Source organism: Rattus rattus, chromosome 2 (genome assembly GCF_011064425.1).
Source record: "Rattus rattus isolate New Zealand chromosome 2, Rrattus_CSIRO_v1, whole genome shotgun sequence".
Classification (NCBI taxonomy): domain Eukaryota; kingdom Metazoa; phylum Chordata; class Mammalia; order Rodentia; family Muridae; genus Rattus; species Rattus rattus.
Window position 1 is genome coordinate 87,246,441 of NC_046155.1, and position 27,519 is coordinate 87,273,959.

The following is a 27,519-nucleotide window of genomic DNA, read 5'->3' on the forward strand; positions in this document are numbered from 1 at the left end:
ATCAAAATGGCAGGCTGGAGAGATGGCTCAGTAGTTAACAGCAATCAGTGCTCTTCCAGAGGTCCTGAGTTGAAATCCCAGCAACCACATGGTGGGTCACAACCATCTGTAATGTGATCTGATGCTCTCTTCTGGTGTGTCTGAAGACCACTACAGTGTGCTTATATATAAAAAATAAACCTTAAAAAATAAATCAAAAGGGCATTTTTAGGAATGATAGGTCCTTTTTCATTAGACTTTTCATTAATTTAATCAAGATTTAGTGAACACCAGATGATATCCTAAGCTTTCTTCCAGATATGATGAATGCTTTAGTAAAAAAATTTTAAAGTGAGCCAGCTGTGGTGGGTGGTGCACACTTTTAATCCTAGCACTCTGGAGACACAAGCAGCTGGATTTCCCAGTTAGAGGCTAGCCTGATCTATGTAGCAAGTAGCAGGACAGACAACACTAAATAGTAAGATGTTGTCTCAAAAGAAAATTATAAGTTAAAACTTCCTATCTTAGCCTTATAGCCTGCATAGTAGTGCGCCCCTCTGTGAACACCTTTAATCCCAGCACTCAGGAGGCAGAGGCAGGCGCATCTCTAAGTTTGAAGCCAGCAAGCTCCAGGACAGACAGGACTACACAGAGAAACCCTGTCTCAAAAATAAAACCAAAAAACACAAAAACACGCACACAAAAAAATTCCTATCCTTGAATGTTTATATGGTTTCCTGTTATACATTTACAATAAACACAGACACATACAGACACACACTCACACACACACACACACACACACAAGCTTTTATGTGAGCTAGAATCAGAAGGATTTTCTTTTCTTTGTTTCCACAAAGATCTTTCCTTAGTAGGTCCACAGTGGTAATATTATCATGCCTACAAGTTAATGAGAAAACAATGAAAGCGAAATAAAGGGCAAATCACTAAATAACATCTTTAATCACAAAAGCAGCAAAGAAATATTTTACTAGTAACTAAAAGACAAAATAAACCCAAATTAGAGGGTTTTTCTTAAATCTTTTTCTGCTCATCATTTTGACAAGACAGAAGGAAGACACAATTCCATGGTGCTGCTGAAAGTGTATACAAAGTGGCCTGTCAGACGCCATGGAATAGAAGTTGATATTCAACCTTATAACTAACATATATTTATTGTAATTATATCTTCACTTTGACCTCACATGTTATAAATTCATCAATTACACAAAAGGTGCACATGTACAATAGTCATATTACTTTTGTAACAGCAAAAACTTGCTAATAGCTCACCAATGATAAATTATTATATTTCCACATAATAGACTTCCATGCAACTACTAAAAATAATATAGGTCATTACCTACAGGCATGGTAAGTTGGCTAAAACTTTTTAAGTGTATCAGGAAGTGACAGTTTAGTATAATCTTATTTTAAAACATATTTGTGAGGCACATGACTATAGGAAAGAATTGTGAAGATTTTTATAACATTTTTAAAAAGAAATCTCAAAAGTAGATGTGCTAATTTGGGTGCTTTAAAAAAACTATTTTATGTATATGAGTGTTTTACCTATGTAGAAGCACAACATGTATGCACAAGTGTTGCTGAAACCAGAAGAAGCCAGATCCCCTAGAGTTACAGATGGTTGTAAATGGCACTCTGCAGTCGGTTCCCCAACTATTTTAAAATCAGCATTTAATTACCCATTCATTCAAAATCCATTGTTCATTCAGCAATACAAATTATTTACCTAATATGTGTTAGGCACTGTGCTGGTGCTGGGCAAACAAAACAGCCCTATCTATCAATTTAAAGTTCAATCCCAGAATCCACACAGTGCAATGAGACAATCACCAACTTCACATTGTCTTCAGACTTTCACATAAGTGTATGCAGGGACAAACACAAAAAACATATGTAAAAACAAAAAAAATGTACATATATACACATACAAAAAGATATTTAGAATGTGATACTAATTACTGTGAACAGAGACATTTAAGTGATGTGTTACTCCGCCTTTGAAGTTCAGATCCTTAAAGACCTGACTCTATTCTTCAACAGAACTGGCAGTCTGTAGATGTTGGGTAGATCAGTGAGCACAGAGCTGTCTTGATTTCGTTTGGGGATAAATCAAAAGATGCTCTTTAAAAATCCGTAAGAAAATTCGCACCTTCCCCCTAGTGGCCTAATCTATCGTATATGGCATTTGGTTGTGGACAGGAAAATCAAATATCAGAACAGAAACCTGGTCCTACAATGGCAACTAATGATCACAAAATGAGTAATACGACCACGAGACACCAAGGAGCCTTTAAGGATGGGCTCGCCAAGTACTCAAGATATTCAGGGGCCAGGACCACAAACGAACGAACACACACACACACACACACACACACACACACACACACACACACGAGAGGGTTTGGGGAGGGGGAGAGGGAGAGGGGGAGGAGACGGAGACGAGAGAGAGAGAGAGAGAGAGAGAGAGAGAGAGAGAGAGAGAGAGAGAGAGAATAATGAATGGTTCTGTGGCTTTTCTGCAACCTCTTTCAGTCGTGCTGCTTCCCAAACCTCTGGGCACTGTGATGAAATCTATGCGGGTCCGCCACACCATCCCGAGCTGGGGGCTATGTTCAGCGGAGCGGACCGAGAGTTGGCGGGAATCTGCAATCCACTGGGGGAAAAAACACGGAAACACAGCGCTTGACATGAAACCACGCCCCCGACCCGCTCTGCGCACAGGCATTCCCGGGTTTCCCACCAATCCCATTTTATCTGCTTTCGCAGGCCCCGCCCACCCAGAGCTGGAGGGCGGGGAAGCGTTAAACGCTGATCCGTGGCTCTGGGATAGACTGCACTTCCTGCGTCGGCGCCGTGAAGACTCCGCAGCCTTCTTTGACGATCACCGAACCGTAGTTGAGGCCGTGTTCCTGTGTCCGCTGCTGTGTCTGGTTGTAACCTCGCCGGAGCTATGGTGTGTTGAGCCCCGAGTCCTCGGAGGGTTTGGGGCTGAGGTCAGCTGACCTGGTCGGGGATCGGCCTCTGTTCCCTGAGGCGCGGGGCGGTGGGAGAAGGAGCTTACCTCACGGACATGCTCCTGCAGTGATTCAGCATCTGCGGCCTGGCCGGCGGGAAGCGATCAGTAACCTAGGCGGCCTTTCGCGCAGCTTCTCCACTTTGCATGGGGTCCAGGCGCTTCTTTCTCGGCCAGCCAGTCGTCCTTCCCTCCCAATTTACTTAAGTGGCCTATTCCAAGATGCTATATGGTCCTTCGTGATCTGCATAGGAGAGAGACTATAGGGGTGAAAGGGTGCATCTGGCATCGTCAGTGCAGACTAGAGCCTGCAGTCAGGTCTTCAGACCAAGTTCATCTTCCTTGTGGGTGTATTTGGCTTTATCCGTCTCATTAGAGTGCCGTAGGGAAAGGCTCCATACAATCATTTTGTTCTGTTACCTAGAAATGAAAGAGAAAGTGATAGAATCAGGTTTACAACGTAGGGCCCTGGGCTGCTTCTGTCGAGTCTGCCATGCAAACTCTTGCTCTTTTTACCCTCATGAATATTATACTCCCAAGGGCCGACAAACTTGCTTTAGTAATGACATTATAGCTATAGTGGTTCTGCCACGGTAGCTATTTGTGGCCACCTTTTTACTGAGAATTCATGTGTTAGTTCATCCAGTGGTAAAGTACAGGAAGAAAGCTCAAAGCTAAGCCAAACGTAACTTTAATCATACTATAAAGATAAAAAGGTATGTAGAAAACCGGGTGTTGTGGTGCTTGAGTTTAATCCCAGCACTCAGGAGGCAGAGACAGGTAGAATTCGTGAGTTTGAGGCTAGCCTAACTCATAGTGAGTTCCAGGACAGCCAGAGTGTAGAATCCGAGTCAAGAAAGAGAGAGAAGGGGGAAAAATACATAGTTGAGCATGATAGCAGACACCTGTGATCTGAGCACTTGGGAGGCTGAAGCAGGACTTCAGGATCATTCTCCCAGGTATATAGCAGATGAAGGCCAAACTGGGCTGCATGAGACCTTTAGCTCTGCTGGAAAATTGTGCTGAGAATTTTCGGAAAAAAGAAACCTTCAAGAGATAGACATTTAAGTCGACTTAAAGAAAAGGCCTTTGCCAAATTATTAGAGCCCTGTGTAAGAGAATAGTATGAGCAAAGTGGAAGAAAAGTTGCCGTGTGCATTCTTTAGCACTTGACTGCCCGAGGGAAGTGCCATGGAGAATGGCAGAATATGAAGGTAGGAAGACCCTAGTCCATTCATCCCGACAGCCTGTACATGATTAAGGTAGAATTGCATTGCAAACTGAGCGCTCTAATAGTGTCTCAGGAAAGCTGTACTAGCAGAGAGGCTTCAACAATTGAAACACATGTCTTATTGTTAAAATTTGAAAATTGTAATGTTCTCATATTAATCTTTCTTCCACTTTCAGTTTCGCAACCAGTATGACAACGATGTCACTGTTTGGAGCCCTCAGGTAAAATTTTTTATGACCTATTAATGAAGTGACTTTTCATGGCTGGAGTAGGGTCAGAAACCTGTGAGATTGTAAACTGGGCTTGGTGGTTCACATTGTAATCTTAAATTGGTCAGGAGGCCAGAGCCATAGGATCATGGAGTTGGTGGGCAGTTTGAGCAACTTAGTGGAACCCTATTTTAAAAGAAAAGGAAACAAAGCTTGTGAGCTTATGGGCTACAAGCTTAAAGTTAGAATTAAAATTAGTTTATTGGTTTCAAAAAGTGAAAAATATTTTTTTGTCTTTAGGGCAGGATTCATCAAATCGAATATGCAATGGAAGCTGTAAAGCAAGGCTCAGCGACAGTCGGTCTGAAGTCGAAGACACATGCAGTGCTTGTCGCACTGAAGGTCAGTGTCATGATGACCCTATCTTCCTCCCTCAGGAGCCAGAGCTATCAAATGTAAATTTCACTGATAAATTATCAACCTCCAAACTAAAATACCATGCTGTGTCTATTTAGAGAGCACAGTCAGAGCTTGCTGCTCACCAGAAGAAAATTCTCCACGTTGACAACCATATTGGTATCTCAATTGCGGGTCTAACTGCTGATGCCAGACTGTTATGGTATGTATGATTATGAAAAATTAAGCATCGCTTTTCATTTTTAATAGACTATTTTATTAAAAAATACCTAGATAAGATATAGGAAGTCATCTCCCAGAATATTATACGTTTTAATTGTTTATTTGTGTGGGTGTTTATCTTCATGTATGTCTGTGCACTAGTGTGTGTCTGGTTTCTTCAGAAACCAGAAGACCTTAGATTCCCCTGGTATTGGGGTAACAGAAGATTATGAGCTTCCATGTGGATACTGGAATTGAACCTGGGACCTCAGGAACCTCTGAGACAGTTAAGCTATCTCTCTAGCCCCCAGAATATTAAAATTTGTAATATTGTAAATACCTTAGTGGGCTTGGGTGTGTAACTGAGTATTTCTATTTCTTTTTTTTAAAGATTTTATTTATTTTATGCATATGAATACAGCTTCGCTGTCCTCAAACATACCAGAAGAGGGCATCGGTTCATTACAGGTGGTTGTGAGCCACCATGTGGTTGCTGGGAATTGAACTCAGGACCTCCGGAAGAGCAGTCAGTGCTCCTAACCACTGAGCCATCTCTCCAGCCCCCATATTTCCTAATTGTTACAGTGCTATTAACCTAATGGTTTTGAAAGTCCCTAGATGTGATACTTGTTGACATGTATATTGTTTCAAGCCTTTTATGCCTAAGAGCTGGATACTCTTCTGTTGAAGAATGACCTAAACCATTCTAGTTTTCTTCACAATGTAATATTTATTATACATTTGTGTTTACAAAGTTTAGTAGCATATAATGGTATAAACTCAGTTATAGAGCTTGTCTTCCAGGAACTTAAAACCTATTTTATTTCTAAAACAAGGTGGGAAATAGAGAGTGATAGGTAAGTTTCTGTAACTGTGCTACAACAGTAGATAATTCTTGGTGAGAAATAGCACATAAGTCAAATGGTAGGACTTTGGGGTCGTAACAGTTTAATTCTCACTTCATCACTTAGTATCTAAGTAAGTAACCTGACATCGTGCAAAACACTTAACACAGCGTTCAGAAAGAGGGAGAGAACTGAAAGTGGCCAGAGCTAATCTCTTTAGTTCATCATGGTTTTATTAGGAAAAACCCAGGTAAAAGTGAGGACCAAGCTGCTGATTGTTAACGTTTTCAAATTATGCAGCCAGCCTCTTAAGTCAGTGGTAGAGTGATACTCTGTGTTTCTGCTCTCAAAGTGTAAAGTGTAGTACACAGTCAAACCTGCTGCTTAGCTCAGGTGTGTAAAACAGTATCTTGCCAACGCTCAGTTAGTATGAAAACCTCATCAGCAAGGTGTTGTGTGTGGTTCTGGTGTTGTCTTCTCATGTTTGATGTGTGTTTTGTGCTTAAAATACTTTTAGCCTGGTGGTTGGTGGCACGTGCCTTTAATCCCAGCACTTGTGAGGCAGAGAGAAATGAATCTCTGAAAGTTCCAGGCCATCCTGGTCTACAGAGGGAGTTCCAGGACAACCAGGACTACACAAAGAGAAGTCTGTTTCAAAAAAAACAGAAGAAGAAAATACATTTTAGCTACTTTTCAAGACCTTAGACCCACATGTAATTGGCGCTTACCATGTTAAATAGTATAATTTTAAAAAGCCTTGGAGAACTGGACAGCTAATCAACATTTAATGAGGGCTAGGAGATCAAGGGGCTTGTCTATCTTATTAGAGGCCTGGGGTTTGACTTTCACACTACAAAATCACTCCCCAAATAAAACTTGGTCATCTGATGTGACGTGCACGTACTGGGAAGCCGATGGGCAGCAAAGGAGCACAGCTGCTTCCGATTCCCCCTTTGATGGGCACAGCTTTCCTCTCCTTGCTGTTTACCTGGCTGGGATCTGGTTAGGGTTATCAGTGAGATATGTCAAATGGCTTATATCGCATCTAGGTGGCACTTATGCCTGCTTTCAAGAAAAAAACAAAACTTCTCTTTTTTTCTGGTATGAAACCTAAAATTAAGGCATGTGGTTGCTGACAGTGGAAAAGACAAGAAAAGAGAAGGTGCTTTTCTGGCCTCCGCTGGTCTGTGAATACTGAGTCCAGGATTTTGTACAGAGTACTAGTAATATCATTTATTCAGATACTAACTTACTAAGCATTTTATATTAGGAGGCTGGTTTCAAACATCTGGTCTTCTTGCCTTCACTTTCCAGGTGCTCAGTTACAGGGCTGTGATGCCTTGCCTCACCTGGTCATTTGTTTTTAAAACTTCATATGGTCCCAGAGTTTAGTTCACGCACAAAAAGGAATCGACATAGCTTAGCTTCCTAATTTTTATGGATGTACTCTTTAAAATGCTTGCAGGAAAACAAGATGGAATCAACCTGCTTTGTTTAAATGTTTAGATTGTATTTATTCTCTGTAATGTGAACTGATTGATTGTTTTTGTTTTTAGTAACTTTATGCGCCAGGAGTGTTTGGATTCCAGATTTGTATTTGACAGACCACTTCCCGTATCTCGCCTTGTGTCTCTAATTGGAAGCAGTATCCTTTATGTTGACAGTCCTAAATGTAAACTGTGACGTTTGGGTTACTTAGTGTTTGCTTAGTTATTTGGAATATGATAATATAAACATATCAGAGGGGAAGGGGAGGGGTTAGGGGGATGTTTGCCTGGAAACCAGGAAAGGTAATAACAGTTGAAATGTAAATAAGAAATACCCAATTTAATAAAGATGGGGAAAAAATATATATAAACATATCAGATTGTAAAGGTTTGAGGAATTGGATTACTCTTTCACAAGCTTTTATAAACAGTCGATATTTCCAAAATACAATAGCCCAATTTAAGGAAACTATTCGATTATCATTTTTAGAGAGTAAAGTTTCTGAATGGTTTTGGTTACCCACCCCCTCAAGTTCTTGCCCCTTATATTCAAAATAAATCCCTATATAGGAAGAAATTATTTTGTTAGTGTTCATTCTTGGCTTTGGTGAAAATTCAAACTCGGTATAGTAGGCCAAAGGAATACTCTTCTGTTACTTTCTTGTAGAAAATTATGAAACAATTAAGCTCGAAGTCCCCAGGGGTTGGTGGCATGCACCTTTAGTTCCAGCACTTGGGAGATAACCAAGTAGATCTCTCAGTTCAAGGCCAGCCTGATCTACATAGCGAGTTTCAGGACAGCCAGGGCTACATAATGAGACACTATGTCGGAAAAATGAAAGAGAAAGCTAGGAGTTTTTTTTTAAATTTATTACATGTTGAAACAGCCTCCTTAACTAGATGCAGAGACCCAGATACCAACACAGCGATATGGCCGGAGACCGTATGGTGTTGGACTGCTCATTGCTGGTTATGATGTGAGTTTTGTCTGCTTTCTGCCTCTGGGCCAAAGTACCTGTCACAAACCACCTAGGAAAGAAGGGTTTATTCTGACGTAGGGTTTGAGGAGACGAGCTTGTCCTGCTGGGTCCTGAGGTGGCCAGTCACACTGCATTACAGTTAGAACGCAGAGGAGATGAATGCTCATGTTCAGCTGTGTCCGCCTGTAGTTAACCCAGGACAAAGCCTGTGAGGTGGTGCCAGTCACTGTCAGTGAGTTTGCCCTTTTCCTTTAAACATGGCCGGAGCTGGGCATGGTGTTGCATGCCTTTAGTCCAGCCCTGGGGAGGCAGGGGAAGGTGGGTTTCTGACTTCAGATTTGTAATGAAGTCATCACAGTTCTATCCTAACAATGCTTTAAGCCTAGAGCCTTTATACTGTCTAGTCTGTTCAGACTCAGGAGTTACGGAATGTGTTTTGTTTACAGGACATGGGCCCTCACGTTTTCCAAACCTGCCCATCTGCTAACTATTTTGACTGCAGAGCTATGTCCATCGGAGCCCGTTCCCAGTCAGCTCGCACTTACCTGGAGAGACACATGTCTGAATTTATGCAGTGTAAGTGCAGTTTGGCCTACTTCATTTTGTTTTGCCTCTTCTAGTCTTTATATAGTTAGCAAATATACCCTAAGTGAGGAAAACTAATAGTCTTTTGTCTTTAAAAATCTTAAGTTCATAAAGTGTCATGTGTTTTAACACATGCTAACTTTTACTTCTAGCTACCAGGAGGACTTTATCAGAATATAAATATGACTCCAACCTTGAAAGGTCTTGACATAGTTAGGCTGAAGTAGGCATCAGTCAGAGTTGAAACCCATTTTACTAGTTGCTATTGTAAGTTCTGTTTACAACTTATTGTTTGTAAGTCTGTTTCTACTTTAGGACCCATAGAATTTCTGCGTAAAGTGGCCCAGAAATAAGTGAAAGCAGTATAGCCGTGGGCAAAGAGGGGAAGGGTGTATGGTGATGAACTGGTTTGCAAGCACTTGGCTTTGCATTAGAAGAAGGGTTAATATCAGGCCTTTTTTTTTTTTTCTCAAGATTTTTTGTCTGGATTTCATAATATCACTATACTATGGCAGTATAATATTCTTCAAAAGAACTGAGAGTTCCCAAGATCACCCACACATTGGCAGTTTTGAGGACTTAGCTTGTAGTCATACCTCACTAAGACTTACTGTGCTAGAAGGGTCTGTGGCTTGGACACAGAAGGAAACAGGAACCTACAGACTTCCCTGTGCTCCTACCCTTCTCATGAGTGTCATGGCAGCTGAGTGATGCTTTCATCCAAGGAGCTTTACTAGAAACTCAAGGTTAAAGCTTAAGGATTGTTGGAATCTGTAGATCGTTTAGGGAATAGTTCCACTGTTATAATACAGATGACAGTGCTTCATGATGGCTTAGCTCAGGGTGTTTTGACTTTATAACAGACAAAACAAAATATACTGCAAAGGAAATGAACTCCTGAATTTAAATTTTTATCTCCTCCTGGGTTAGCCACTTATGTTGAGATCGTCTGTCCTAATACAGGGCAGCAGCAGTGAGTCATGAGTCTTAGCCACACAAGCACATATTGCTCTGCTGAAACATGTGGTAGGCAAGGCATGTTGAGTGCACATTTTACTTAATATTGGCCTTTTACTCTGTGTAGTCCCACCGTAAGTTAGGCAACATCTGGACATAGACTTTTGTTACTTGTTACCTTTGCTTAAATCTTTCAGTGGTATTTTGTAATTTTTAGTTTATAAGTCTTGTGCTTCTTTTGTTTAATTTATTCATACTTTATTTTATTTTCATAATGTTTTAAGCATTTTCTCAATATCACCTGCAGATTGCTCATTGTAAGAAATTGATATTTATATATTGATAGTATGTCTTGCAATCTTAAGAACATTTAGATCTGAGATCATGCCACATGCTAGATCGCATCATTAGTAGTAGAGGTGGTTTTACTCCTCACTTCCGAGTCTTCATGTGTGCTCTTTCTTTCTTGCTTCCCAGATAGGCACATTTTGTTTTTATTGAATGCCTTGGCTGTCAGTTTAATGACAAGTGGAAGTGATGGGGGCATATGTCCTTGTTTTATTCCTGACACTGAGGGGAAAGCAGTCAGTCATTAAGTATGATGTTAACTGTAAGAGGAATAAGTGTTTCGGTAGAAGTCGTGAGTTTATTACATGCAAGCTATATCTGATTCAAACGGTCATATGTTTTTCCTCTTCGTCTATTAATGTATTGTGTTATACTGGTTGACTTTGCAGATGTTAGCCATCTTTACATTCCTGAGGAAAACCACACTAGGATACTATGTACAGCCTTTTTCCTTGTTGCTGGGTTCTAGTGGTGGTGGTAGTAGCTTTATTTTGGTTAAGATGAGGTCTCACTGTGTTGTTGAGATGGACCTGGACTTCCCTGTGTAGCTCAAACCACTCATAATCTCCACTCCAACCCCGCCCCTCCCAGTGCTAAGGTAATAGATCTGAGCCACTTACTTGTGTGTCTTTATTCACAGGGAAGATTGGTCTGTAATTGTCTGGGATGACTTTGGTATCCAGGTAATACTGACCACATAGAAAGAGTTGAAGGCCCATTATTAATGAAAATAAAAAACCTGCATTCTATAAAATTGGAATGGCGTTTGTGACCAGGACTTTTATTTAATCTGGTGAAAGATCATATTTATTAATAAAAGTCATCAAGTAGTCACTGATGTCGGTTGATATTAGATTAGATTAGATGCTAACACTACACTTTGGGCTGTTTTAGTCTATGTAGTATGTCATTCAAGCCACAATTTCAGACTACATAATTCCAGACTTGATAATTAAAAGAAGCCTTAAATGATGGTGAAATTAAGAAATTATTTTTAATTTATTGCATACAGGCAATTTGGATGAACTGGTTAAGCATGGTCTTCGTGCCTTAAGAGAAACACTCCCTGCAGAACAGGACCTGACCACAAAGGTAACTCAAGGTTCCAACTGTAGGTATTAACAGTATAGTTTAATCCTCAATCACAAGTAATAAAATAGCATGTCCTTATGTTATTTTAATTGGGCTTCCTTGGTTCGTTATTTCCTTTCTAGTCACCAAATTATCTGGTTTTGAGATGTCATGTTTAAATTGGGGTGGGAGTTATATAGCAGTAAAATTCCTTCCATCTTATGTTTTGTTTACAGTAGGTATTCATATTTTGTCAGATATTTACATTAACGATTCATAACAGTATCAGAAGTACAGTTATGAAGAAGCAATGAAAATGATTTCATGGTTGGGGGTCACTAAGCATGAGGAACTGTATTAAAGGGTCACAGCATTAGGAAGGTGAGAGCTCCTGCCTTAGGGAAAGACTTTATTACTAAGTGACATGGATCTTTGAGTCTCTAATTGAAAGAGCCATGGTTTCCTGCCTCTTTTCACTCCTACCTACAGTTTTTAAAACTTTGAATTTAAGTGCTATATACATTTTTTCTACTTTCTGACCAGTATTTTATCATATATATATTTATATATATATAAATTTCCCTCCACCCCCCATCAGAATGTTTCCATTGGGATTGTTGGTAAAGACTTGGAATTTACTATCTATGATGATGATGATGTGTCTCCATTCCTGGATGGTCTTGAAGAGAGACCACAGAGAAAAGCACAGGTATGTTGCATGTTTCTAATCATAGCATGAGGCTTCAGCTTTGTTGTAAACTGCTATTCCTGTCACAACCATGTAAATTCATTGCTTTTGTCTTTTATTTTTGAGATGGGTCCATAATTGAAACAACGATTAAAGCACTGACTGAAGTAAAATATTGAAGGGTAGTGATCTCCAGAAACACAAGAAGGGAGAAGGGTTTGGTTGCCTATCACTACATTACTAAGGAGACCCCAGAATTTACAGATTTAGATCACATTTCTTAGCGCTCTGTTGTGGCTGTGCTGCTGCTCTAACCTGGGGCCTCACAAATGCTGCAGTCTGACTGAAGCAGGGACAGAGCAACCAAGATGACTTCATTCCTTACCCACCCACTCTCTAGGTATCTCAGAGAACCAGCTAGAAGGCTGTGAGGCTGCAGACCGCTAGAATGACTAGGCTTCTGTCTGTGTATTCTCAGGACCCCTTCACAAAGTGGCTCGTCAGAGCTTCCAAAACCTCAAAAGTGAAGCCTGCCAGCCATTCTTAAGGCTAGCGCTCAGGACTAATACAGCCTCACTTTAGCACATTTTTAGGTTAAAGTGAGTGACAGGGCCAGCCTAGATTCTTCTGAGAAGACTGTAGAAGAGAATACATGTTGGGAGCTAGCTTTGGACCATAAATAGTGACAAAAAGCATTAAGAAATACTGATTTCAAACAAAACACAACCTGAAAAACTATAAAAGTGGTTAAGTCTAGGGTTATGAATCTTTCCTGGCAATATGTGTTTAATTTTTCCCCTCAATCCTGTCTTTCCTCTAAGCAGGTAAAATTACAGACATACACGCCACACACAGCTCACATTTGCTGTTAATGGATGTAGATTTTGTGGTTGTGGAACATAAAAAGTGGTACAGGAATTTTTTTATAGGCTCATCTACAGATTATAATCCTAGCATAGTAACACACTTTCTCAAAAAAAGGGGTGGTGGTGGTAGAGTTTTTTTCCAGCTTGAGTTTTTCTCAAATTGGCGAAGATGCTATTGGTGCTGTTTGAAGGAAGAGATTTGCATTTTAGATGTTAGCAAGAACTAGCATTTAGAAAGGATGCTTGGAGTTCCACGCAGCTGCTGTTATTTTTTTTTCTGTTTGTTGGTTGAACAGAAGGAAGTCTAAAAGGTGCTGGCTGTGTTTTAAGCACACAGTGAAACATAAGCTTAATTCCTAAGAAGACAAATGATAAACAGTGGAATTATCTTTAAGTTGGCAGAACTGAAATTATATACAAAGTTTTATTCAAAAAAATTAACAGACTATTGTACTAAAATTAAATATCTGCAAAATCTTCTAACCTTCTTACTGATTTTTTTTATATTGTAATACTTGTGATTTAGTGGTATATGTTAAATGCTTACTTTTCAATTCTTCTTTTTTAAAGCCTTCACAGGCTGCTGATGAACCTGCAGAAAAAGCTGATGAACCAATGGAACATTAAGTGATAAAGGTTATGAGGACATGAGGATGCAGGGGCATACACTGGTGACAATAATCTGTATTTTAAACCAACAGCTGTAATGTATTGGGTGGTATGTTTTAGAAATCAGTCCAAATGTGAGTTTTCTCTAAGCAGCTTCACAGAAACCATATAATGGGGTGCATTTTCTTTGAAAGGGTCTACATAATCATTTTCTAGGACGTATAGGTATCTATATCAATGTTTTTATATGAAGAAAATAAGTGTCTTTGCAGTTTTAAAGACAACTGTGAAATAAAATTGTTTCACCACCTGTGTCGAGTTTCTGTTTTTAAGTAGTTTCGACTGTAGATGGAAGCTAATATTACAATGGTCACTTGTCATATCTGTCAGTTATATTTTTTTAGTGATACAGAAAAATGCCTCTTAACAACACAGCTTTAAACAATTTCATTTGCTTGCGTGGACTGGCTATATTGCAAATTCATGCAGATGGTCTCAGAATACAAATTCCACAATGCATACCTGGGATTTATTCTGAAGACAACAAGCCAGGCTTGGGGGTACAGGCCTTAATCCCAGTTGAGGCAGGAGGATCAGGAGTTACGGCCATGCTCTGCTTCAGACAATGTTTGAAGCCAGCCTGGGAGCATGAGGCCTTGTGTAAGCAGTAAACCTCACCACCTGCAAACACAAGTGGTGACGTTGGGCTGGAGCCGCATCCGAGGTTGTAGTCTGTGCCTAATCAGTGCTCACCCTTGGGTTCAGTTACTCTACAACCCCCTCCCCCACCAGAGCTTGTTATTAAAATGAGCGGTTTTGCATCCACACATAACAACAGTTATGATTCCTGGCCTATGAAAAACTCGGCAAAATTAACAGAAGAGACATTTTAATCTCAAACCTTTTTACCCTACTCCAAGTTGGGAGATTGCCGTCTGTTCTCCTGAGCCATGTACTTGGGTATAGCAAAACAGTTCTTAAGCCATGAAAAATGAAATTAAAGAAAGTTCTTTTTAGAGTCAAATTTTTATTGTGTTGAAGCCTGGAGGAATTTTCCCAGTGTAACACCCTTTCTAGAGAGTTCTTTCTTTATGGATAGTAACCCAGATTTTACACCTAATTCTAGTCACCTGCTTTTGGCTTTAGGCAATTCACTTAACCCTATTTTAGAAAATCCCTTTGGAGAAATAGTTAGAGAATTTGTGTCACATAAATTCAAAATTCATGATCTTTAAAACAAATTTTTTTTAAACTTAAAGCCTCAGTTGCTGAGATCCTTTTATAATAACTTCTTGAAGGGAAAATGAAAGAAACACAAAACCCTATCAGCTTTATAAACAATCTCTGGCCATTTGTGTGTATGTGTGTGTGTGTGATGTCAGTGTATACTGGAAATAATCTCAGAGCACTGTCTATTAAGCTTGAAAACAGGCTGCAGTACCATGTGGCTGTGTATGGAGTTGCATCAGGTACATGTAAAACACTAAAACTTCCTAATTTCCTTATTTTTTACAGTGTGTGATCTAGGGCCGAAGACTAAAGTTACTAATTTGTATCTTGTGCTTCGTCCTCTGCCTTTCTCACTTTGTTGTTAAAAGATAAAAATTGTGTGCTTTTTATCTGTTTTCTAAGTACAAGCTTGAACTCAAAGATTTAAAAAATGACTGAACTTAATTCTAAGGACAGTTTTAGTAGGTTTTTCCCCCCAATATGTATGTGGTTTCAGTCTTAAGACACTGATTTTAAAATTTCTCCCCACCTTGGAACTAGAAAAAAATGACTTCATTAAACACTTGCTAACCCTGATTGTGGGAGTGCACGTCTTCAATCTCAGCACTGGGGAGGCAGAGGCAAGTGGATCTCTGAGTTAGGCCTGCCAGAGCTACACAAAGAAACCTTGTGTGGTAAGGTAGGAGAAAGAAAAAGCCAGGGGTTGGGGATTTAGCTCAGTGGTAGAGCGCTTGCCTAGCAAACGCAAGGCCCTGGGCCCGGTCCCCAGCTCTGGAAAAAAAAAAAAAAAAAAAAAAAGAAGAAAAAGCCAATTGCTGTGCAATTAAACTAGCACTACAGGATAAAAGGCTTGCTGCTGCTTGCCGGCTGCTGGTCCATATACAGTTTCAGTGAGAGACCCCAGGTCAATTGAGTAAGGACAGTGGAACAGTGGACAAGGTCTGGCTGCCTACTAACAAGTGAAGGATGTGTACCTCATACAAAAGTTTCCACTTGAAGGACCTTACCGAGTTGGATTCGATCCCCTTTCTGTGTAGTCCGCTGCACTCAGTTACTCCATTTAGTCTGCTGGGCAGCTGAACAGTAAGATTCCCCATGTCCTGTAACAAAGATGTCATCTGTAATCCAGACATCTTCACATGTAGCTCTAAAGAGCTGGCACAGACTAAAAGAAAACGAGATGTCAGAACTCCTGTTCTAAGCTCTTAGTGTTTGACCATTAAGCCACTTGGGGCACGTCTCCTTAGTCCTCAACTTGTACACTTTCATAATTCTTGATATACAAAGTTTTTATGTTGAAGTAATTTGTGATTTGGAAAGCATTCAAAATGATGCAGTTACATGCTAGGGTAAAAAGTCTTCAAAATACACTTTATAAGAATCGTGAAGCTACATAAGACCTTGATATCAGTCAAGAAGCTCTGTTTTAAAATGCAAAACCATGCACGTTGCAAGTGCCATGGTCAGGTGCAGGTCTGAAATGCTATCTTTTAAGTCTTGGTAGTGACTCACTCAGTCATGAACCTGGAAGTTTAACATAAGGAATAGATATGGTTAGTCAACACCACCGTGGCCCTAAACTGCTGAGCTTTCTCGTTGCCAAACCTAATCTCTCCACCTTGTTTGGTGTCACTTCTTTCTGTCACTTCTTGGTGAGTCAAGTGAGTTTGGAGAACTAATAACTGCATTTGTAACGATTCCATGTGAAGAAAAAACTGAGTTCAGAAAGGAACATTCTAGGATGCATCTCATTCTCAGAATTGTACTGAATAAAGAAAGCTAATCTCAACGATTCCATTGTATGATTCCATTTATATGTTAGAATGGATAGACAGTTGCAGGGGTTAAAGTGGGCCCCTGGCTGTGACAGTTGGTGGACTCAGGAGGGATCTCTGTGGTGGAACTGTTCACTGTCTCGACTGTTGGTCCTTATACAAAACTGAATGTGTTGTTTAGAAACAAGTACATAAATGAGATTCTATAAACTGGTGAAGTCTCAATAAGGAGACATGTCAGTTCCTGCAAGACTTCATAAGGCAGAGGAACTGGGCAAAGATTAGAGGGCTTGTCAGTATCATGTTGTCTTACAATTCCCTAGATTCAAAGCATCTTTTAAAATGCACAAGCTAGATGTAATAGCACTTGCTTGTAATCCCAGCACTTGGGAGGCTAAGGCAAGAGAGAAGTAGATTGAGAGTTGGAAGGCCACCCTGGGCAGTGAAACTGTCAAAAATAAAATATTCAGAGAGGTGGCTCTTTTAAGTACAATAAATATGTAGCCTCTTTGGTGTTTTTTGAGTGCTGGGGGATTTGTTCTTTAAACTCAATGTTTCCAGAAAAGGGAATTGTCAGAATAGCTGCATTCCAGGTAGATGAGAAGACAATTTGTATTCTGTGTCCCGGAAGTGAGGTTAGCTGGTTTTGTATATACAGTATGTATCCAGGTGGTACACACCTGTAATTCCAACTTCTCAGAAACTGAAGACCACCTTTCAAGACCAGTCAGGCAACTTGAGAAAACATTGTTGATGCTTTCAAATACTTTGTTATTAATAATTGACTATGACATTGGGATAAGATATGGAACTACAAATGAATAAAATCTAATGTACTATGTCCAAGTATAGCTGTAACTAGTAGGTCTATGAAGACAAGAAAAATTCTTTGATGCTGACTCTCTCCCTTTACGCATAATTTTTTTAACATATTGGACGCTCTCGAAAAGACAGCAAAAGGCCATTCTTGAATAAAGAAACAGTTGTCAGACAACTTCTGATACTCCATTAACTCCAGGTCAACTGAATAAAGTCAGATTCGGATCACCAGGGGTGTTAAGCGTTCAAGTATATTTCCGTATAACCTAGTTGTCTTATTAAAATATTTGAAATCATCTGCCGAAGAGTCGGTTAATTTTCCAATTTGTAAATGAGAGGAAGAAGGACTGCTGAACTCCTCTGTATTTTTTGTACAAGTTTTAGTTCCTGGGGAGAACTGCTAACTGAACACAGCGCTTAAGTCAGCTCCTCACTCACAGGGAAAACTAAACTACTTGTTCACACTGCAGCAGAAACCAACCCAGAGAGAGGAAGAAGATAGCACACACTTTCAGGGCTCAATGCAGGACGGAAGAGGCTTGTCCTCTCTGGGTCTCCGTACAGACTCTGTAGCTGCATCCTAGTTCCTCCCCGCCTCCTTCCACGTCAGCCAAGGACTCAGTGGAGCCGTCGCGGCAGCGGCTGTCTGGACCGGTAGTCGACGGTCCTACGGTTCCTTCCCGACCCCCACCCCACGGAGCCAGGTAGCAGCCTGGGCCCCGAGCCCACGGGGTTGTGGCGGTCTCGCGGGGTCGGTGAGCCGCCGAATGGGGAGATGCCGGGCGCTTGACTAGGCCGCGGCGACGGGCAGTGGGGGCGGGGAGCTGGGCCGCGGCCCCCGGGGCCGTGGGACCCGGTTCTGCGCCGCCTGAGGCCTGGCCCTGCGTGGACGGAGGCCAAGGAGGGGCGGCCCGGGCGCACCCACAGGGAACCCGCCACGGCGGAGGAGTCCCAAGATTCTGCAGCGTCTTCGCTCGCTGGCCGCCCTCCTCGAACAGATACGACTGTGTTATGTTGGCAATCGCGGCCCCGTGACGTGGTGCTCCGAGTTGTCACTGTGGTGTGGACCTCGACTCCACAGCTTTCCACACCCTGGGTCGGGGAGTGGACGGGTACGGGCACTGAGTGATTGTCACTGGAGTTCATGGAGGGAGGAGGTGGGGAGAGCTCTATAGATCGACATCCTCAGAACCACAGGGAAAGAACTTCAGGCAGTATAAAGATCAGAACTGATTTGCCCAATTTGTCTCTTTTTTTCTAATGATACTTGTATTCCTTTTTGTAGATTTTCCTGGCACCTTTCGTCCTTTTCATCTTGTTTTGAGTTGGTTATAAACAGGAACCATGACCGCAGCTGAGAACGTGTGCTATACGTTAATTAACGTGCCTATGGACTCAGAACCCCCTTCTGAAATCAGCTTAAAAAATGACCTGGGTAAATAGTTTCTTAACTCAGATAGGAATTGTTTTAATTGATAGGTTAAAAATATAAAAATTGGACATAAAAATATAAAATATAAAAATTAATGTGATGTTTTAAATTCATGTCTCTATATTGTGTAATATGTAAATCCTGGTGAATATAATTATCTCAAATCTTTTCTTCATAGTGAAAACATTTCACGTCTTTTTGTCGAGATTTTTTAAAATGTGTAGGATACCGTTGTTAACTGTAGTCTACAATATCAGACCACAACTTTTTATCTTACACTCGGTAGCCATTGATCTGCCTGCCTGCCTGCCTTCCTTCCTTCCTTCCTTCCTTCCTTTCTTGCTCTCTCCCCCGACTCTGAGAAGCACAATTCTTTTTTTCTTTTCTGTTTTCTTTTTCCTCCCTGAATAAGGCCTTACTCTTTCCCCAGGCTGGCCTGGATCTCACTAACAGGCCAGGGCAGCCTCAAACTTCTATCAGTTCTCTTAACTCAGCCTCCCAAAGGCCGAGATTACAGGTACAGGTCACTAATCACCTTTTACTTTCAACTTCTATGATGATGTAAGTTAATACTTCTTAAATTTTTTCTACTCTCAACCCCATTTACCTGAGGATGCTTCTTAATAATTATGTGTGTATGTGTACCAAAATGTGCTAGTCATATATGCATGTTGTGTGTACTTGCATGTGAAGGCCAGAGGTAAACCTTAGGTACCTTCCTCAGTCACATTCCACCTTGTTTTTTTAGACTTTTGATTTTTTATAAGATTTATTTTTATGTATATGGGGAGGTGCTTGTGTATGTGAATGCCCGGAAAGGCCAGAGGTGTAGTAGATTCCTCCTGGACCTGGAGTTACAGGCAATTGTGAGCCACCCAATGTGGGTTCTCTGCAAGAGCATTATGTGCTGTTAGCCACTAAGCTGTTTCCAGTTCCCAGGCTTATTCTTCACTGTTTATATAGTGGAAGTGGGGAGACAAATACGCAGAGAACTAGTGTAGCAATCAGAGGACTTAGGTGCCAGCCCTCGCCCCCAGGTGGGTTTTAGGCATTGAACTAAGCGCCTTTTACCTGCTGAGCATTCTCAGAGGTTCCCTTCCCATTATTAGACACAGGATCTCTCACTGACCCTGAAGCTTGCTAATTTAGCTAGGCTGGCTGGCCAGCAAGTCCTAGTGATCCTCATGTTTCCACCTCCCCGGTGCTAAGGGTCTAGGCATGTGCTGCGTGTGACTTTTACATGGGTGCTAGAGATTGAACTCAGATCCTCATTGCTTATGTGGCCAGCACTTTACTTACTGAACCATCTCTCCAGCCCCTCCAGACAACAATTTTTTTTTTTTTTTTTTTTTGAGTCAGGGTTTCTCTGTGTAACAGCCCTGTCTCTTCTGGAACTCACCTCGTAGACCAGGCTAGCCTGAAACTCAGAGATCCAGCAGCCTCCTAAGTGCTGGAATTAAAGATTTCCAATATGCCCCATGGAAAGAACACTTTTTAAATCATACATTATGGTAGTACAATTCAATCACAGACTAAAATTTGATACTTAAACTTAGAAATGACCATAGGAAAACATTAAAACTCTAGTTCACTTAATTAAACCAAAAAATCTTGTGAGTATAGTAAAAGCATTGCAGCTCATAACATACAGTACTTTGGAATCTGAGCTGAAAACAACACTATTGGGTGTTATGTCTTAGAAGGGCGTGTGCAGTGTAATGTAAACATGTCATGTGCTCCAAACTAAGGCCACATCGAAGAGCACGCTCATACAGTGCATCACAGGCAAATGCTACCAGAAATGCTGGGTTCAATAAATGATTTTGAATTGTGGTGTGTGTGTGTGTGTGTGTGTGTGTGTGTGTGTGTGTGTGTGTGTGTGTGTTTAGAAACCTCACTGATGGCAAATTCTACGTTCAGTTGTGCTACCCCAGATTGAGTTGTGACTCACAGTTTAAGAAGCTAGGATTAGGGGCTGGAGAGATGGCTCAGTGGTTAAGAGCACTGACTGCTCTTCCAGAGGTCCCGAGTTCAATTCCCAGCAACCACATGGTGGCTCACAACCATCTGTAATTGGATCTGATGCCCTCTTCTGGTGTGTCTGAAGACAGCTACAATGTACTCATATAAGTAAATAAATCTTAAAAAAGAAAAGAAGCTAGAATTAGGGGCTGGAGTGATGGCTAGCAATTAAGAGCACAAGCTGGTTTTCCAGAAGTCCAGAGTTTAGTCCCTGCCATCTACAAGGCTGCTTACAAACTGTAATTCTGGTTCCAGTGGATATAGTGCCCTCTTCTGTTCTCAAAGAGCACTACATGGGTATGATCCACAGACATACATTCTGGGAGAAACACCAATATACACAAAATATAAAATAATTTTTAAAGAAAGAAGGAGCTGGAATTAATCCAGGAAGATGGCTCAGAAAGTGGAAATCTATGCCACCCAAGCCTGACAACCGAGTTAAATCTCTGGAACACATGATACAAGAGAAACTTGGCCTGAAAGTTGACCTCCGTGTGCATGCTATAGCGTATGTGCCCATGCTCATATACATGTAAATACAACAGTAGCTAAATTTTAAAAAGACAGCTAAAATCCAAGTAAATATTGATAGTTTGAGACTCATTTATATTTCACATTCACTTATAGTTAAAAGTGCTTAATTTTTTGAGAGTTTTGCTAAATATTTTTTTTGTAAGTTATGTGTGTGTATGTGGATATGGGCACATTAGTGTGGGTCCTCTCATGTAAGAAGAGCATATATCTAATCCCCTGGAGCTGGAATTATTGGTGGTGTGGGCTGCCTTACCTGGGTGTTAGGAACTGAGCTCAGGACTTCTTTAAGAGCCCTTAACCACTAAACCATTGATCTCCAGCCTCCCTTCTAGAACTTTTGAGAATGTCTTTAGTAGACCTTTTGTCTTATGAAAAAGGAAAATTTTCCCTTTAGACTTGTAGTATTGGTTTACAGAAATAGAATAATAGCCCAGATAAATAAAGCTAAAGAAATAAAATCATTTTTTACTTGTTCTTCAAAATATTACAATTCCTCACTTAGTTTAATGTATGATATTTAAATGTAGCTGACAATTTTCTGTAGGTAATAAGTTGATATAAACAATTGAAGTTAATACTAAATTAAGCATGAGTATCCCTAAATGTTTATATTTTCATTTTGAAACATTTTTGCAAAAGAAACAGATATGTTTTGAAGTTTGTAAACACTTTAAAGTATATTCGGGCCATTCCTAGTGATACGTACTTTTAGTTCCAACTGCTCAGAGGGCTGAAACAGTAGGTCACATTTTTAAATTGTATCTCAGCAGCTTAGGTCCCTGTCCTGGTTAAATGATAGGGGCTATGGGCGTTGTTAAATAGATGGCCCTTGCCAAGCACTCGGGAGGTTCTGAGTTCAGTACACAGTGCTAAGAAGGAAGAGGTTGTGCTGTATGACTTTAGAGTAGGGGCTGAGGACCCGTCTTACTGTAGAGCCCTGCCTAAAGCTGGCCTTGAACTGAAGATTGACCTGTTCTAACTCCTCATGTGCTAAGATACTGGGTGTCTGCTACCATGTGGTATAGGCTCAGGGACTCTGCATTCACTCAGTTGGTTAGGGACCAGGGCTCTAATCCAGTACTTTCAGATCATATATAACGTATCTGGGATTCAGAAATAAAATAGAGTCACAAACACATTGTTTGGATTTTTAACCTTGTTACCACAGCTGATAGTAAATTTAGTTTGTTTTCATAGTTTTTTTGTTTTTTTGTTTTTTTTTCTTTTCTTTTTTTCGGAGCTGGGGGCCGAACCCAGGGCCTTGCGCTTGCTAGGCAAGTGCTCTACCACTGAGCTAAATCCCCAACCCCTCATAGTTTTTTAAATTATCTAAAGAACTTAGTTTTGAAATAATTGGTTTTTTTTTGTTTGTTTGCTTGTTTTGTTTTGTTTTGCTTTTAATTATTGAATCAGAGAAAGGCGATGTGAAGTCAAAGACTGAAGCTTTGAAGAAAGTGATCATTATGATTCTGAATGGGGAAAAGCTTCCTGGACTCCTGATGACGATCATTCGTTTCGTGCTGCCTCTTCAGGATCACACCATCAAAAAGTTGCTTCTGGTCTTCTGGGAAATTGTTCCGAAAACAACTCCAGATGGGAGACTCTTACATGAAATGATTCTTGTTTGTGATGCATACAGAAAGGTAAACCGAACCATAACTGTTTGCTTTGTTTATTTGTAATTATAAAATTGTTGTAATGGATACTATTAGTTTTCAAAATTAAATGTTTGATGAAATGAAAATTACAAATATTTATTATTGAAATTGTAAACTAAAAAATGTGTTCAGCCTATGGCCTTTAGGCTTAGACTGCCTGAGGCTGGAACTAGCTGTTAATGTTACCCAACATAAAAACCTAATATATTATCAAATAATTTTTGGAGGATTTTGGGGTAGATTTTTATTTGGTTTTGCTTTTCCTGGTGTCTACTGCATAAATCTCAGAGTAAACTTTGTAGGTGACAATGTCTTACCATAATATTAAAAGATTGAATATGCTTGTAAAATTTACTGTTTAAAAATTATTTTGTTGCCTTTTTTAACATTTTCTGTATACTTTATGAGTTATTAAAAGACAATGGTAAAATGGATATAAATTGTTTTAACTAAGAGGAATCAGAAGAAAATCAATAATCTAGGTCGTTTTCCTAAATCCAACTTTAATGTTTTCAAATTAGAAAGTGTTACATTTAAAACTTGATTTTTATAAAAAGTTAAAACTTAAGCCTGCGAGATGACTCAGCAGGTAAAGTGAGTTTGACTCCCACGACTCACTGATTTCTGCAAGTTGTCCTTTGATTTCCACAGTGTGTGCGAGTATACACACACTTAACACAGACAAGTAAGTAAGGATTTTTTTTTTTTTTTTTTTTTTTTTTTTGGTTCTTTTTTCCCCCGGAGCTGGGGACCGAACCCAGGGCCTTGCGCTTCCTAGGTAAGCGCTCTACCACTGAGCTAAATCCCCAGCCCCGTAAGTAAGGATTTTAAAGCTGAAACTCAACATTTCTTGCTGTATCTTTTATTTTAGGATCTCCAGCATCCTAATGAGTTTATTCGTGGATCTACTCTTCGTTTCCTTTGCAAATTGAAGGAAGCAGAATTGCTGGAACCTCTGATGCCTGCTATCCGTGCTTGTTTGGAACATCGTCACAGCTATGTTAGGAGAAATGCTGTTTTGGCCATCTACACCATCTACAGGTGATGAAGGATACACCTCTGCTTTAGTTCAGTTTTCAGAGCTTTACCTTAAAGGTTCCAGTGCGGTTGGTTACAGAATGTTTGTACTTGTAGATATGTTTTACTAATCAATACAGTATTTTTTTCTCTTACTATCTTTAAATTGTGACCATGGAGGAGTCAAAAAGACCTGGCATCAGTGGCCCTAGTTTCTACATGTCACCAGTCAGTTTGAATAGCACAGTATGCTGGGCTGGAGAGATGGCTCAGTGGTTAAGAGCACTGACTGCTCTTCCAGAAATCCTGAGTTCAATTCCCAGCAACCACATGGTGGTTCACAACCACCTGTAATGAGATCCGATGCCCTCTTCCGGTGTGTCTGAAGACAGAGACAGTGTACTTATATATAATAAATAAATCTTAAAAAAAAAAAAAAAAGATTATCATATGCTTTCTAGTTTAAGACCATAACCTGCAGCTCATTAGTTCATTAGTTCATTTACTCACTTGCTAGAGGCATTACATTCTTTACTTCGTTTAAAATTCTCCTTTTGAACAGTGGGGGTTTTTTGAGGCTTTGAAGAAGGTGCTTTTAGTGAAAAAAGCTGTGATTCTTAACTGATTCTTGTTATTATAACAGTTGAAAATGTGCCTGGACCAGTGTTGTGTCCTCTAAGTCCCGTTTCTAGGGAAACTGAGTCAGGAGGTTGATGGGTTTGAGTCCAGTCTGAGTAACTTAAAGAGTCTCTATGCAGAAAAGGGTTGAAGACATGGCTCAGTGGGTGTTTGTTCAGTAGGAACAGGGCTTCAGGACCATCGTTAGAGTAAAGTAATAAAGCTGAAGCTATTGACCTTTAAAACAATTGTAAAGTTCAAAGGAGGCTAGATCACTACATTGTTACAGTCAGGGCTCTCAGTCCATTTAGAAGTAGATAAGAGCTCAGTAGCCTAGAATGTGTGAGCGTGGTCCTGGGTTGGATTCCTGGCACTGCCACTTTAACTAGGATATGCGTTATTTTGTGTCCATGCATGTGTGTGCATGTACATGTTTATATGAGAGTTCATGTATGTTCAGGCCAGAGAACAGTAACTATTGTTCCTCGGGCACCATCGTCCTTTAACTTTGACATGAGGTCTCACTGTCAAGGAACTCACCAAGTATCTAGGCTGGCTGACCAGAGAGTCCAGGTGTCTTTTTGTCTTCACCATCTCAGCTCTGGGGTTACACCAGACTGGCATCCAACTCACAGACATCCACAAGCCTCTGCCGCCCAAGTGATAGAATTAAAGGCATGTACCATGGCACCAGCTTGGCTTTTTTTTATTAAGATTTATTTATTTGTCTTATAAGTGTTCTGTCTTCATGGATGCCAGGAAAGGGGATCAGATCTCATTACAGATGGTTGTGAGCCACCATGTAGTTACTGGGAATTGAACTCGGGACCTCTCAAAGAGCAGCCAGTGCTCTTAACTGCTGAGCCATCTCTTGGTCCCCTCCACCTCCCTTTTTTAACGTACGTTCTAGGGCTAGAACGTAGGTCTGTGAGCGCTTTACCAGCTAATACATCTCTTCACCCCCGAAGTATTTTTTTTAGCACAAATGGCCATTTTTTTTAAAGAAATTATTTATTTATTATATGTAAGTACACTGTCACTGTCTTCAGACACCAGAAGAGGGCGTCAGATCTCTTTACAGATGGTTGTGAGCCACCATGTGGTTGCTGGGAATTGAACTCAGGACCTCTGGAAGAGCAGTCAGGTGCTCTTAACCGCTAAGCCATCTCTCCAGCCCCCCGAAGTATTTTTATAAGCATCTTTGTTCTTTGATATGTTACTTGGCTGAAACACAGTTTTATTTATTTTAATGTTATATGTTGACAGAGGTAATATTTTGCTGATAATGTATTGAATTCTTGAATGTTACCATAAGCACTAAATATATTTTAGAACTTTAAAGCACACACAAAAATGGAAACAGTTATAAGACAATTGGAAATTTGAACAGTGACTTGGCCGTATGATGCAATTAAGAATTTTTAGAACTATGATAACAGATTCTAATACATATTTTATTATATATCCCTTCTTTAAATTATCGTTTTATGTATTTTGGGTGTTCGGCCTACATGTATGTATGTTTACTACTTAAGTGTTAATGCCACATTACAAGTGGAGTTATAGCAGTTGTGAGCCACCATGTGGGTGCTGAGAGGAGAATCCATGTTCTCTGGAAGAGCAGCCAGTGCTCTTAATCACTGAATTTTTTTTCCTGCTCCTGTATATCATTCTTTATACTAGTATTTATCATTCTATGTACTATAAATACCTTTAAGTTTCTAAAAGTGTTGTTAGTAAATACGCTATACAGATAATGGAAACAGACTGTTCCCTGTATAGGTCTTAAGAAAGGTTGTAATACTGATACTGATAACTTAATAGATGAAGCTTGAACCTGTGGTTTCTTCTCCTACTTCTAATTGATGTACAATTCCAAAAAACAAAAGTTTTGGATTATACAGTTTAAGTTTTAATGTTGGAAATGTCTAGAAAGTAACAGAAATGGGAAAGAGGATATTTATTTAATATGGATGTTACCTGTTTTGTTTAAAGAAATTTTGAAAATCTTATACCTGATGCTCCTGAGCTGATACATGATTTTCTGGTAAACGAGAAGGATGCAAGCTGCAAAAGAAATGCATTTATGATGCTCATTCATGCAGATCAGGTAAAGCTCCTAATACTCCCTACTATAGTTAAACTAAAATTAAAACTAGGTCCTCAGCAGTTTTCTTTATTTTGGGTTCTCTTCTTTGTTTTGTTTTGTTTTGGGACAGGATCTTACTATGTAGCTCTGGCTGTCATAGAACTCACTGTGTAGATGAGGCTGGCCTTGGGCTTACAGAAATCCGTTTACCTTCGCCTCCCACTTGCTAGGATAAAAGGTGTGTGCCATTAAGCCTAGCCACAGCAGATATCATGTTTTTAATTAGTAGGTTGATTTGGAGTACCTATGGTGAGGTCTATAGAGTAATGTTCAGATTAGCCAAGGCCACACAGAGAAACCTTGTCTTGAAATATTAAAAAGTATTGATGTTTTTACTGAAGAGATCATGAGGATACCTAGGATATTTTTCTTGTACGTCTCAGTAATAGAAATACAGTTAGGGCTGGGGAGATGGCTCAGTGGTTAAGAGCACTGACTGCTCTTCCAGAGGTCCTGAGTTCAATTCCCAGCAACCACATGGTGGCTCACAACCATCTGTAATGGGATCTGATGCCCTCTTCTAGTGCATCTGAAGACAACTACAGTGTACTTATAAATAAGTAAATAAATCTCTTTTTAAAAAAGACATAGTTATAGTCTTTATTCATCTGGGGGTTTTGAGTCAGAATCTCCCTATGTAGCCCTGCTGGCTTAGAACTTGCTATGGAGATTAGGTTGGCCTCAGATTTGCAGTGATCCTTGTGCCTCTGCTTCTCAGGTGCTGGGGTTACAGGTGTATACCACACACC

General features: G+C 40.2%; 2 protein-coding genes across 3 annotated transcripts in view; both read left to right on the top strand.

Annotated features, from left to right (window-relative positions):
• Positions 1–2,831: 2,831 nt before the first annotated feature.
• Positions 2,832–13,826, top strand: Psma1 (proteasome 20S subunit alpha 1). The gene is made up of 10 exons (XM_032892846.1): positions 2,832–2,959; positions 4,427–4,471; positions 4,760–4,861; positions 4,975–5,078; positions 7,479–7,567; positions 8,316–8,386; positions 8,836–8,965; positions 11,292–11,371; positions 11,949–12,059; positions 13,475–13,826. The coding sequence occupies exons 1-10, from the start codon at positions 2,957–2,959 to the stop codon at positions 13,529–13,531; spliced, it is 792 nt and encodes a 263-aa protein (XP_032748737.1). The 5' UTR covers positions 2,832–2,956; the 3' UTR covers positions 13,532–13,826.
• A 4,091-nt stretch (positions 13,827–17,917) lies between these two features.
• Positions 17,918–27,519, top strand: part of Copb1 (COPI coat complex subunit beta 1) — a 34,366-nt gene continuing 24,764 nt past the window's right edge. Inside the window, exons 1-5 of one of the 2 annotated variants that reach the window (XM_032892848.1) lie at positions 17,918–18,041; positions 18,623–18,772; positions 22,742–22,971; positions 23,858–24,027; positions 26,617–26,731. In XM_032892848.1, coding sequence (XP_032748739.1) covers positions 18,682–18,772; positions 22,742–22,971; positions 23,858–24,027; positions 26,617–26,731 — 606 coding nt within the window. In that variant the 5' untranslated portion in view covers positions 17,918–18,041; positions 18,623–18,681. Of the gene's footprint in view, positions 18,045–18,622; positions 18,773–22,741; positions 22,972–23,857; positions 24,028–26,616; positions 26,732–27,519 lie in introns of both variants that reach the window. The other variant, XM_032892849.1, reaches the window with a different exon arrangement.